Consider the following 15,080-nt stretch of genomic DNA (forward strand, 5'->3'; position numbering starts at 1 on the left):
GATGAAAGTCGTAATTCACTCAGCCCGAATAAAGATTTGGCGGAATGCAGATAATGACAGGCTGAGCGCCGCCCAGTAACGCGAATTGTAAGCACCCTGTCACCCGATCTTAAGGTGACGTACGACACTTCGTTTAACAAACTAATTAAAACGTTTTTTGTTTCCCGCTAGGCTCATTGGACCAGGTGAGCTTGCATGCTTGTGAATGTGATTGTAAGTACAGCTGTACTGTAGTTTATACCTAATTACCCCTACTGCAGAAACTGCAAAGTGCGGGAAATTTTGGGAACCAATATATGGTTGCCAAAATCGATGGAGGGTTGGCGGCTAGATCAAAGCTCAACGGCTTTGGATTAGGGGTGGACGATAAAATAAACTTGCTCAGATTTTAAAATTTTTTTGTAACACTGTTTTCTAGAGACTGTGAGAATTTTCACAATACCAAATTTGTCATACCTTTTTGGAAAGATCAGTGAGTTTCGCCTCACTAGCTGGGTGCCATTTGCTCTATCCAGAGCCCTTGCGCTTGCAGTAGCGCGCGCCCACTCACTTCTTGACGTACTTGTGAAACAAGCGCGCCCGAAGTGGCGCGAAAGCACATGGTTAGGTAATGGGAAAAGCGGTAGAAAAGCGATCATAAGCGCCTATAAGCGCTTTTAAATCCTGACTCTGCCGGTGCACCCCAGGTTGCACAGAAAAGCACTTATAAGCGGGCACTCTGATTTCTAGTTCCGACCAGGTTAAGGGGAATTGAGAAATCGCTTATAAGCGCTTATTAATTCCAGGCACTCCCCCGTTCCGACCAGGTTAGGGGCAGCATTGAAAAAAAGCTTATAAGCGCTTTATAATTCTTGCCAACCAGGCCTTGGGTGATGGGAAAAGCGGTAGAAAAGCAATCATAAGCGCCTATAAGCGCTTTTAAATCCTGACTCTGCCGGTGCACCCCAGGTTGCTCAAAAAAGCACATGCAAGTGGGCACTCTCCAGTTCCGACCAGGTTGAAGAGAATTGAGAAATCGTTTATAAGCGCTTTTTAATTCCGGGCACACCCCCGTTCCAAACAGGTTAGGGGCAGCATTGAAAAAACGCTTATAAGCGCTTTATAATTCTTGCCAACCAGGCCATGGGTGATAGAAAAAGCGGTAGAAAAGCGATCATAATGCTTTTTAATCCTGACTCTGCCGGTGCACCCCAGGTTGCTCAGAAAAGCACTTATAAGCGGGCACTCTGATTTCCAGTTCCGACCAGGTTAGGGGCAGCATTTAAAAAGCGCTTTTTTATTCCGGGCACTCCCCCGTTCCGACCAGGTAAGGGGCAGCATTGAAAAACGCTTATAAGCGCTTTATAATTCTTGCCAACCCATGCCATGGGTGATAGGAAAAGTGGTAGAAAAGCGATCATAAGCGCCTATAAGCGCTTTTAAATCCTGACTCTGCCGGTGCACCCCAGGTTGCTCAGAAAAGCACATGAAAGTTCCAACCAGGTTAAGGGGAATTGAGAAATCGCTTATAAGCGCTTTTAAATTCCGGGCACTACCCCGTTCCGACCAGGCTAGGGGCAGCATCGAAAAAGCGCTTATAAGCGCTTTTTAATTCCTGCTCACCTGGTCATGGATGATAGGAAAAGCGGTAAAAGCGGTGAAATAGCGATGAATTAGCCGTTATAAGCGATTTCTAAAAAAACGCTTATAATCGATTATAAGCGGTTATAAGATGTAATATAGCGTTTTCCTGACTCAATTTTAAAAGCGCTTATAAGCGCTTTATTTGCGCTTTACAAACAGCTAAATTGCACCCCAATTATAAGCGCTTATAGTCGCTTATAAATGGTTCAAAAAAGCGCCTACGAATCGCTTATCCGGCCAACCGCTTATCCACCCGTTTTTGGCGCTAATCCTACTGGAAAACCGCTTTCAAATCGCTCAGCGACGCTAGTAAGCGCTTAAAAGCGCTTATAAGCGCTTTTAAATTCAAAAAAGCGCTTTTTTGAATTATGACACCAATTATAGTCGATTATAAGCGATTTTTTTTTGAACCGTTTATAATCGTAAAAAAAGCGATTGTAAACGGTTTTTTTTTTAAAAAGCGCCGAAAAAGCGCTCAATAAGCGATTATCGGCGACGATCATAAAATATCGTTTATGGAAACTTGCCGTAAGTTAAAGATGTTTTAGTTTATGCAAATTGGATCTATTATTTAATTTGAACTTTTAAGTTTATATGCCGTTGAAAATGTATAGTGACCACTTATCGTAAACCATAAAACAACGTAGTAGAGTAGTAGTTTACCTGGCGCCACTAAAGGAAATTTGTAAGTTTATTTCAGCTAGTCTCATGAAATGGAGAATTTAGATAAAAAGTAGCCCACTAACAATTTGTAACTAGTAACCTTTTAACTTATTAATCTAATAAAAATGATATACCTAGATAGTCTCGCTTTATACATAGTAAGATAAGTGGTAACACTACTACTTGAAGGAGATGTCGGATATATTCGCCGATGACTACGAGGAGGAGTTTGTGGTGTATTTTGAGTCCCACACCCGAAACAGGACGTTGAAACCTGGACAAGAGTTCCTCTATCAGCTCTTTCCTGGATCACAGGTTCGTTAAATCACGTCAAGAAGTAGAAATAATTCAGCCCCCAATATTATGTGAATAATTGGGCCAATTAATATTCAGCCTTGTTTTATAGCAGTACATTACACTTTCTGGGTACTGAACCAAACGATTTTGATAAATCTCATAACGATCCTCTTTGTTAGCGTTACGTCAGCAAGTATGTTACTCTAGTAGCAGTTACTAGAGTATGTTACTCTAGCAACCGTTACTAGAGTATGTTACTCTAGCAACTGCTACTAGAGTATGTTACTCTAGCAACTGCTACTAGAGTATTTCTTAACCTAACATTGACAACAAAATTACTTCAGGTGTTTTTACAAAAAGTCTACCATAAAAGAGTAAAAGCTGGAGACCTTCTCACCGTCAAAAAGCTGGTCAGATATGTCAATTTTTGTTCACTCTTATGACTTCGCAAGCCGTTACTTTTCAAGAACTTTTAACTACCAAACATATGCTTGTTCAGCATCTATTTGGTCATATAAAGCTTTGCTATTCATCGAACACACTCAGATAAAGTTTTACGATCACGCACCCGAGTTTATAGATTCTAAAGACATTTGGACTGGGAACACTGGGCTACATCTGGCAGTGAAGTATTCCCACTTCAATATTGTACTCTACCTTCTGGAGCAAGGCGCCAAGGTATCATGTTATTGAAAGTAACTGCTACTATAGAGTATATAAAAATATAATTTTATTCGTAGTCAGTTAGTGATTTATCATGATTCATACAGGGTGGGCCAAAAGTCAGTACCCATACGTTGGCCTTAATAGCTCCGCCGTGTTTTATATTTGAGAACTGTTGCTTTGCAGATGGCATACTGTACTTATAAATAGCATTTTCTGTATCTCGTTAACAATATTGACTGGGTGATTATGTGACACCGTGACACGACACCTTAATTGGGCACCCTTAACAATTCCCATAATGTTTAACGGGGTAGTTAACGGGGGCACCTTATCACGTGATTAGGTAAACCAATCACCTGATCACACGTAATGAATAAACTCGTTATGCTTCATATCTCGGTCATCTGAGAAGCTACAGTTCTAATTCTTTCAGGACAAACGTAATTCGAATGGCCAAACACAATTCAATAACATTTAGCTTGATCCGACTATCCAAACTATCAAATGAATGTGAAAATGAACCTCCATTTGAAAAAAATGAACGCGAATATTTTTCGAGTTGACAAATTCCTCGAACCAGTGGTGGTACTAAGTCATACCAGAAAGAAGTATTTAAATTGGGCACTCAGTGACTGAGCTATAAAGGCCAACGTATGGGTACTGACTTTTGGCCCACCCTGTATAATTACATGAAGACATGATAACAGGAATTATGTTATAAATATGTATAGGTTTTATAATAGAACAAATGAAACAAAGTTCAAATGGCAAGTTCTACTTCAAATTTCATACTATAGATATTAAACTAAAACAATCGTCAGGAATTTAGATTAGATCTAAAAATATTCTCTTAAGACAGTTTGCTCCTTCATAAAGTTAACATCAGCTCATTATTAGGAATTTCCTTGAGTGCCTGAATTTTGAGATTAGCTCGGTCCTGCTGTTGATGAACTTCGGTTAATATTTGCCACTTTGTCAGTCAATATACGGAGCGTCATATTTATACATAGAGCTGACTGAAACCGCTTTCAAAAAGCTTTGGTCAAACCATTGCCAAAGCTTCAAGAACGAGGCCTACGAAATATCAACCGAGTTATCCAAACTCGTATGGAGACTCAAGAGAGGCAAAACAAAATACACCATTGACTGGCAAATATTAACTAAATGCCAATCATACAAGCCTGAAGCCTGGTGCGAGAACGTGCAACTTGTGCCTGGCAGAAAAGCTCATCATCATCAAAAACCCGAAGACCGAAGTCCATCGACAGCAGGATCGAGCTAATCTTACTATATATAAAGCGAGACGATATATATATATAATATAGTTTTAATACTTTCAACACTACTATATAACAAATAATTTGAGATAACGATGTTTAATAAAATGATGCAAAGACTTATTTCGAGGACCTAATCAACACCGACTTTTAATGTGTAGGAGTACAGCTACAAAATATATATATATTTATCTGTGCCATTTTACTGATACCACGGCATCAACTTTAACGCGACTTTCCGCAAAAACCGTAAAAGATATACAACTGAAACTTTTTTGACTGGGTCAAATGCTTTTATGCTTTTCAAGACAGCATGAAAAAATAAAAAATTGGCCAAGGAATAGGAGTTTTAGAGCCCAAAATTTGGACCCCAAGTGGTGTCAAAAACGCGAATTAAATAGGTAATAATTATTTTAGTCTCTTGAGTCTTGACACCATTTTAGGGTTATACGGGTTCCTGCTAGTATGTATAACCTATACATAACATGAAATTGAGCACTGTAGTGCAGATAAAGGAAATAGCACCATATTATAGGTTTTATAATATATAATAATATAATAAATTATAATAGTATAATAGAGATATAGGTTTGCTAGTTGGAATTCTACCCGAAAGCTCGAGCAAAACGTATATTGACCAATGTCATATTTGGTCAATGCAACGCAAGTAGCCAAATTGTTCTGTAGCTAGAGGAGAAACATGTCCAGTATAATCACGATCGTCCAAATTTTAATCGATCGTATTTTTAACTGACTTTTCAACCAACCTTTTCAACCAACATTTCCCACTTTTAGGTGGAGCTACCGAACCAGAAAGGGAAAACCCCCTTCTTTATCGCTGCGGAGCGGTTTGATCGTCTGATCTGTAAACTTCTAATCGAGTGGGGGGCTGATATCTTCACCAAAAACAGCTATCAGAAATCAGCGTTAGAACTGATGAACAATGAAAAGTTCAGGTAAATGAGATTAAGCTGCTACACAGTTATTATATAAACGCTAAGATTATGGTCACATATTTATTTAAACAAGTTAAACAAGTTAAACAAGTTAAACAAGTTAAACAAGTTAAACAAGTTAAACAAACTAGAATCAACTTATTGTGACACAATATATATGCTGATATATGATAGATACTGGTGAGAGGGGACACATGACAATTCTTGGTCTGTAAATGCTAGAAACTAATTATCACTCTCCTTGTTCACTTCACCACCAGATCTATAACGCTCATCAGTTGTGTGTGCAATTTGAACAACATGCTTCAGAGACTTTAAGTTTACAAAATGTTTCAGAGAATTCATAACATGTTTCAGAGACATAACAACATGTTTTAGAGACTTAACAACATGTTTCAGAGACTTTATAACATGTTTCAGAGACTTTATAACATGTTTCAGAGACTTAACAACATGTTTCAGAGACTTTGTAACGGGTCACTACCAGTACATAAAACAGAATAGTATCGCCATTTTAGCTGGGGATATGGAGCTGCTCAACAAAGTTGTCCTAGATCACAAATACAAAGCAGTTGAACTCTCCAGTGCTAAAACTAGGTGAGTTTTTGTCATTGACACGCACTATAAATATGCATTTATGCATTTATGTCTGTGGTATTAAGTTATAACGATCATTGCATATATTCTACATTTTATTCATTCTTTTGCCAGGGTCCCAACACCCTATGGGTTAACTTTAAAGCTTTGCAATATCATAGGTCATAGATTTTATTCTAAACACAAACAAGACGTTGAAGGTCTTTAGCATATAGAGAGCATAGTTTGTAAATCTAATACGTAACACCTAAAATAAAAATATGTAATTTGTAAAATATTACAAATTAAGTCGAAATTGCTATAATAAAAATTGATATTTTCTCGACAAAATGAACTGCTTTTTTTGTAAAATATTACTGCTGGCTGATTGAAATATCTCAACAAGACTAAAAAGCTTACAATTTGGTTTCTTGTAACCTACAGGAACGTGACATATATAATATTTTCCCAGTTACTGGTTACATACAGTAGACCAATTAGTAGACCAACTAACCAGCACACCCTACTAGTAGACCAACTAACCAACACACCCCACTAGTAGACCAACTAACCAGCACGCCCTACTAATAGACCAACTAACCAACACACCCCACTAGTAGACCAACTAACCAGCACGCCCTACTAGTAGACCAACCAACCAGCACACCCTACTAGTAGACCAACTAACCAGCACGCCCTACTAGTAGACCAACTAGACCAGCACGCATAAAGTAGTATACAAATATTACAATGCCCCTAGCTGTGTTACTTTGTGCTTATAAAGCTGCCATATATTCACCACCGACAAAGGGCCTATTTAGTGAGCACTATTGTCCCGTATATATTTATATACACCCAGAATTAGTCTAGGGCTTGTCCAGTTGTCCTTGATCTAAGTTTACAGACGTTATATAAAGAATAGACGCAGCTTTATATACATGAGGATTGAGGCTGATAACTGATTGCGCACGTGCAGTACCACTATATTGCACTACCTGATTATCCGTTAATTCGATTAAAATTGTACAGAAGTACAGAGAAGATGTTATCACAAATATAGATCAGCCAGTAGTAGTAATAATAGTAGCAAGCAAGTCCTTATTAAATCCTGGTTCCAATGGACTTTATCAAATCTTTATAATAGCCCTGCAACAGATAATTAATGAAACTAATTGTGCGCAGGTGTTTTGAGGGTCTGACCTGCATGCACGTGGCGGCCAAGTTCGGGGCCATACCCATTATAGAGATTCTCGCAGAGATGGGAGTCTCTGTCAAGATACGGGACAGTCAGGGGGCCACACCACTTCATTACGTCCACGATGTAGTCACATGTCAGGTGAATATACTCTTGCAATCAACACTTACATTTGCAGTATAAAAGGACACATGTAAGGAAGAATTATTTTTTGAAAACTAAGACACGATTCGTGTCGGTTATATCAAATATAACAAAAAAAACTTGATAACTGTCAATGCTTATTCGACGTAATCTAGAATTAACTTACTAAAACACGATTTAGAATTAAAATTTGTCAACAAGTCAACAAAAAGAAATAAATATTCTCCATGTTCCAGGTTTTAATCGAACACGGAGCTGATGTTAACGCTACAGATCTTGTTAAGGACACTCCTCTTCATTACTTGTGCAGGTTAAGGGCACTCCTCTTCATTACTTGTACGTGGTATGAGTGGAAGTTACCCACACTCCACGGTAACACACGTGTGAGTGGAAGGTACCCACAGTAACACACGTGTGAGTGGAAATTATCCACGGTTACACACGTGTGAGTGGACGGTACCCACGGTAACACACGTGTGAGTGGAAGGTACCCACGGTAACACACGTGTGAGTGGAAGGTACCCACAGTAACACACGTGTGAGTGGAAATTATCCACGATAACACATGTGTGAGTGGAAGGTACCCACAGTAACACACGTGTGAGTGAGGGGTACCCACGGTAACACATGTGTGAGTGAGGGGTACCCACGGTAACACATGTGTGAGTGGAAGGTACCCACAGTAACACACGTGTGAGTGGACGGTACCCACGGTAACACACGTGTGAGTGGAAGGTACCCACGATAACACATGTGTGAGTGGAAGGTACCCACGGTAACACACGTGTGAGTGGAAGGTACCCATTCGCTAGTTAGTAGTTATATAAAGTGGGTTATTTATTTGAAATTGGACCAACCCTGATCATTCCTTGTCAACTTGTACTGGACTTATCAGGGAACTGGGTAAGTAAGCAGCTCACTACTTGTCAGAGAACTTTGAGTGGGGATCTTTCTCAACCAAGTATTTATAGTTAGCGTTATGGTTTATTTTTAGTTCTGGTGGAGCTGATAACTTAAATAATATGTGAAAGACAAATGCAATTTATTGTTTTGTTTCTGAGATATCAGCCTGCATTTTCCCAGAAATGAGCTTGATTTATTTATTATTCGTATAGCCTGCACGTGCTACAAAACAAATAAAATCCCAGCCAATAGGAACCAAGCAGCTCACTACATAACTCATCTTTAAATTATCTGGTGTTATCGGGAGTATAGAGAAACTTTTATTTTGCCGGGACCGATATTAAATCAATAACATTGGTCCAATTCTGATATTATCTTAATATCATTTCCATGTTTATAAAGCACTGTGTAACTCTATTCGAAAAGAAATTAATTGTTTCAAAATCAGATATCAGATTGATACTGTACTTACTAATAAAACAAACATAAAATTATTACAGAAGCCTCTATTAAAGTTATTACAGGAGATAGGCCTCTATTCAGGTTATTACAGGAGATACTTAATGCAAATGTTTATTTCAGTTCCAGAGCGGGAACTTCAGATAACCAAATAGATATAGCGGAGGTGTTAGCGAACTATGGAGCAAGTCTGAGCGTTGTTAACAAGAGAGGATACATGCCACTCCATTACTGCGCTATTCAGGTGTGGAACACGTAACATTACTGCGCTATTCAGGTGTGTAACACGTAACATTACTGCGCTATTCAGGTGTGGAACACGTAACATTACTGCGCTATTCAGGTGTGTAACACGTAACATTACTGCGCTATTCAGGTGTGTAACACGTAACATTACTGCGCTATTCAGGTGTGTAACACGTAACATAACTGCGCTATTCAGGTGTGTAACACGTAACATTACTGCGCTATTCAGGTGTGTAACACGTAACATTACTGCGCTATTCAGGTGTGGAACACGTAACATTACTGCGCTATTCAGGTGTGTCACACGTGACATTATAACTGCGCTATTCAGGTGTGGAACACATAACATTACTGCGCTATTCAGGTGTGGAACACGTAACATTACTGCGCTATTCAGGTGTGGAACACGTAACATTACTGCGCTATTCAGGTGTGGAACACGTAACATTACTGCGCTATTCAGGTGTGTAACACGTAACATTACTGCGGTATTCAGGTGTGTAACATGTAACATTACTGCGCTATTCAGGTGTGTAACACGTAACATTACTGCGCTATTCAGGTGTGTAACACGTAACATTACTGCACTATTCAGGTGTGTAACACGTAACATTACTGCGCTATTCAGGTGTGGAACACGTAACATTACTGCGCTATTCAGGTGTGTAACACATAACATTACTGCGCTATTCAGGTGTGTAACACGTGACATTACTGCGCTATTCAGGTGTGTAACACGTGACATTACTGCGCTATTCAGGTGTGGAACGCATAACATTACTGCGCTATTCAGGTGTGGAACACATAACATTACTGCGCTATTCAGGTGTGGAACACGTAACATTACTGCGCTATTCAGGTGTGGAACACGTAACATTACTGCGCTATACAGGTGTGGAACATGTAACATTACTGCGCTATTCAGGTGTGGAACATGTAACATTACTGCGCTATTCAGGTGTGGAACGCATAACATTACTGCGCTATTCAGGTGTGGAACGCATAACATTACTGCGCTATTCAGGTGTGGAACACGTAACATTACTGCGCTATTCAGGTGTGGAACACGTAACATTACTGCGCTATTCAGGTGTGGAACACGTAACATTACTGCGCTATTCAGGTGTTGAACACGTAACATTACTGCGCTATACAGGTGTGGAACATGTAACATTACTGCGCTATTCAGGTGTGGAACATGTAACATTACTGAGCTATTCAGGTGTGGAACACGTAACATTACTGCGCTATTCAGGTGTGGAACACGTAACATTACTGCGCTATTCAGGTGTGGAACACGTAACATTACTGCGCTATTCAGGTGTGGAACACGTAACATTACTGCGCTATTCAGGTGTGGAACACGTAACATTACTGCGCTATTCAGGTGTGGAACACGTAACATTACTGCGCTATTCAGGTGTGGAACACATAACATTACTGCGCTATTCAGGTGTGGAACACGTAACATTACTGCGCTATTCAGGTGTGGAACACGTAACATTACTGCGCTATTCAGGTGTGGAACACGTAACATTACTGCGCTAATCAGGTGTGGAACACGTAACATTACTGCACTATTCAGGTGTGGAACACGTAACATTACTGCGCTATTCAGGTGTGGAACACATAACATTACTGCGCTATTCAGGTGTAGAACACGTAACATTACTGCGCTATTCAGGTGTGGAACACATAACATTACTGCGCTATTCAGGTGTGGAATACGTAACATTACTGCGCTATTCAGGTTTGGAACACGTAACATTACTGCGCTATTCAGGTGTGGAACACGTAACATTACTGCGCTATTCAGGTGTGGAACACGTAACATTACTGCGCTATACAGGTGTGGAACACGTAACATTACTGCGCTATTCAGGTGTGGAACACGTAACATTACTGCGCTATTCAGGTGTGGAACACGTAACATTACTGCGCTATTCAGGTGTGTAACACATAACATTACTGCGCTATTCAGGTGTATAACACGTGACATTACTGCGCTATTCAGGTGTGTAACACGTGACATTACTGCGCTATTCAGGTGTGAAACGCATAACATTACTGCGCTATTCAGGTGTGGAACACATAACATTACTGCGCTATTCAGGTGTGGAACACGTAACATTACTGCGCTATTCAGGTGTGGAACACGTAACATAACTGCGCTATTCAGGTGTGGAACATGTAACATTACTGCGCTATACAGGTGTGGAACATGTAACATTACTGCGCTATTCAGGTGTGTAACACGTAACATTACTGCGCTATTCAGGTGTGGAACACGTAACATTACTGCGCTATTCAGGTGTGTAACACATAACATTACTGCGCTATTCAGGTGTGTAACACGTGACATTACTGCGCTATTCAGGTGTGTAACACGTGACATTACTGCGCTATTCAGGTGTGGAACGCATAACATTACTGCGCTATTCAGGTGTGGAACACATAACATTACTGCGCTATTCAGGTGTGGAACACGTAACATTACTGCGCTATTCAGGTGTGGAACACGTAACATTACTGCGCTATTCAGGTGTGGAATATGTAACATTACTGCGCTATACAGGTCTAAGATGAGAAGTATGTATGATACCGGGCGAAAAGTACGTACTTGTACTTTATTTTGAAAAGTACGTATGATACCTCAGTGTACGATTCAAAAAATTTTCAAACTTATTTTCACAGGCGCGATGTAACGTTTTTTAGATCCGACGTTTTATTTATTGGAAACTCCCGACTTCCACGGTTGAAATTTCATTGTCATGATGGTTTTGAAAGCCATATTCATGGAGATAATAGAAACACTCAATCGCAGATAACAAAGAAAGTTTAATAAGCTTCATCATTTCATCAAAACAAAAAACAATGAACTTTCTAGCATCATCATTTCAACAGATCAAATTTACTTTCAGCTTTAACGTTTCAGTTTTGCATTAGAGTAGATGTAGATCAATTTGTTGAATCTCTCAGGCTTAGTGCGTAGTCTTCTACTGCAGTAGATATACTCCATTGTTCACAGACTGAGGAAGAAGTCAGAACACTAAAAACTTTTCTAGCGATCAAATGGAGAACCTCATAACTCTGTGGGCTATAGTATCTCCAATACAACATAGGATTTGGTAGATTCTGCAACGAATCCACTTCGGTGTATAAATTGAGCCCCTCGCTGTCCACATTTAGCCTGTAATGCTCGAGTTCTCTCAGGGCGATACCGCTGTCAAACTTCATTAGTCTAGCTGTATCTTTAAAGTCATTGATGACGTTCCGATCGTCAAACATTGGGTACTTTTCAATTCCGCAGTATTTTAAAAGTACGTACTTGTACGATACTTTGAAAAGTACGTATGATACATACTTCTCATCTTAGATACAGGTGTGGAACATGTAACATTACTGCGCTATTCAGGTGTGGAACATGTAACATTACTGCGCTATTCAGGTGTGGAACGCATAACATTACTGCACTATTCAGGTGTGGAACGCATAACATTACTGCGCTATTCAGGTGTGGAGCACGTAACATTACTGCGCTATTCAGGTATGGAACACGTAACATTACTGCGCTATTCAGGTGTGGAACACGTAACATTACTGCGCTATTCAGGTGTTGAACACGTAAAATTACTGCGCTATACAGGTGTGGAACATGTAACATTACTGCGCTATTCAGGTGTGGAACATGTAAAATTACTGAGCTATTCAGGTGTGGAACACGTAACATTACTGCGCTATTCAGGTGTGGAACACGTAACATTACTGCGCTATTCAGGTGTGGAACACGTAACATTACTAAGCTATTCAGGTGTGGAACACGTAACATTACTGCGCTATTCAGGTGTGGAACACGTAACATTACTGCGCTATTCAGGTGTGGAACACGTAACATTACTGCGCTATTCAGGTGTGAAACACGTAACATTACTGCGCTATTCAGGTGTGTAACACGTAACATTACTGCGGTATTCAGGTGTGTAACATGTAACATTACTGCGCTATTCAGGTGTGTAACACGTAACATTACTGCGCTATTCAGGTGTGTAACACGTAACATTACTGCGCTATTCAGGTGTGTAACACGTAACATTACTGCGCTATTCAGGTGTGGAACACGTAACATTACTGCGCTATTCAGGTGTGTAACACATAACATTACTGCGCTATTCAGGTGTGTAACACGTGACATTACTGCGCTATTCAGGTGTGTAACACGTGACATTACTGCGCTATTCAGGTGTGGAACGCATAACATTACTGCGCTATTCAGGTGTGGAACACGTAACATTACTGCGCTATTCAGGTGTGGTACACGTAACATTACTGCGCTATACAGGTGTGGAACATGTAACATTACTGTGCTATTCAGGTGTGGAACATGTAACATTACTGCGCTATTCAGGTGTGGAACGCATAACATTACTGCGCTATTCAGGTGTGGAACGCATAACATTACTGCGCTATTCAGGTGTAAAACACGTAACATTACTGCGCTATTCAGGTGTGGAACACGTAACATTACTGCGCTATTCAGGTGTGGAACACGTAACATTACTGCGCTATTCAGGTGTTGAACACGTAACATTACTGCGCTATACAGGTGTGGAACATGTAACATTACTGCGCTATTCAGGTGTGGAACATGTAACATTACTGAGCTATTCAGGTGTGGAACACGTAACATTACTGCGCTATTCAGGTGTGGAACACGTAACATTACTGCGCTATTCAGGTGTGGAACACGTAACATTACTGCGCTATTCAGGTGTGGAACACGTAACATTACTGCGCTATTCAGGTGTGGAACACGTAACATTACTGCGCTATTCAGGTGTGGAACACATAACATTACTGCGCTATTCAGGTGTGGAACACGTAACATTACTGCGCTATTCAGGTGTGGAACACGTAACATTACTGCGCTATTCAGGTGTGGAACACGTAACATTACTGCGCTATTCAGGTGTGGAACACGTAACATTACTGCGCTATTCAGGTGTGGAACACATAACATTACTGCGCTATTCAGGTGGGGAACACGTAACATTACTGCGCTATTCAGGTGTGGAACACATAACATTACTGCGCTATTCAGGTGTGGAATACGTAACATTACTGCGCTATTCAGGTGTGGAACACGTAACATTACTGCGCTATTCAGGTGTGGAACACGTAACATTACTGCGCTATTCAGGTGTGGAACACGTAACATTACTGCGCTATTCAGGTGTGGAACACGTAACATTACTGTGCTATTCAGGTGTGGAACGCATAAAATTACTGCGCTATTCAGGTGTGGAACACATAACATTACTGCGCTATTCAGGTGTGGAACACGTAACATTACTGCGCTATTCAGGTGTGGAACACGTAACATTACTGCGCTATTCAGGTGTAAAACACGTAACATTACTGCGCTATACAGGTGTGGAACATGTAACATTACTGCGCTATTCAGGTGTGGAACATGTAACATTACTGCGCTATTCAGGTGTGGAACGCATAACATTACTGCGCTATTCAGGTGTGGAACGCATAACATTACTGCGCTATTCAGGTGTGGAACACGTAACATTACTGCGCTATTCAGGTGTGGAACACGTAACTTTACTGCGCTATTCAGGTGTGGAACACGTAACATTACTGCGCTATTCAGGTGTTGAACACGTAACATTACTGCGCTATACAGGTGTGGAACATGTAACATTACTGCGCTATTCAGGTGTGGAACATGTAACATTACTGAGCTATTCAGGTGTGGAACACGTAACATTACTGCGCTATTCAGGTGTGGAACACGTAACATTACTGCGCTATTCAGGTGTGGAACACGTAACATTACTGCGCTATTCAGGTGTGGAACACGTAACATTACTGCGCTATTCAGGTGTGGAACACGTAACATTACTGCGCTATTCAGGTGTGGAACACGTAACATTACTGCGCTATTCAGGTGTGGAACACGTAACATTACTGCGCTATTCAGGTGTGGAACACGTAACTTTACTGCGCTATTCAGGTGTGGAACACGTAACATTACTGCGCTATTCAGGTGTGGAACACGTGACATTA

General features: G+C 40.4%; 2 protein-coding genes across 6 annotated transcripts in view; one reads left to right on the forward strand and one right to left on the reverse strand.

The window, feature by feature from the left end:
- The window catches only part of LOC134817931 (annexin A11-like), a 114,136-nt gene that overhangs the window by 77,819 nt on the left and 21,237 nt on the right, over positions 1-15,080 (reverse strand). The window lies entirely within an intron of this gene.
- The window catches only part of LOC134819039 (uncharacterized), a 37,437-nt gene that overhangs the window by 14,275 nt on the left and 8,082 nt on the right, over positions 1-15,080 (forward strand). The window contains exons 13-20 of the mRNA XM_063828800.1: positions 2,476-2,601; positions 2,928-2,993; positions 3,130-3,261; positions 5,322-5,482; positions 5,945-6,079; positions 7,241-7,394; positions 7,634-7,707; positions 8,883-9,003. Coding sequence (XP_063684870.1) covers positions 2,476-2,601; positions 2,928-2,993; positions 3,130-3,261; positions 5,322-5,482; positions 5,945-6,079; positions 7,241-7,394; positions 7,634-7,707; positions 8,883-9,003 — 969 coding nt within the window. The remainder of the gene's footprint in view (positions 1-2,475; positions 2,602-2,927; positions 2,994-3,129; positions 3,262-5,321; positions 5,483-5,944; positions 6,080-7,240; positions 7,395-7,633; positions 7,708-8,882; positions 9,004-15,080) is intronic.

This window comes from Bolinopsis microptera, chromosome 7 (genome assembly GCF_026151205.1).
Source record: "Bolinopsis microptera isolate Bmic1 chromosome 7, MBARI_Bmic_1.0, whole genome shotgun sequence".
Classification (NCBI taxonomy): domain Eukaryota; kingdom Metazoa; phylum Ctenophora; class Tentaculata; order Lobata; family Bolinopsidae; genus Bolinopsis; species Bolinopsis microptera.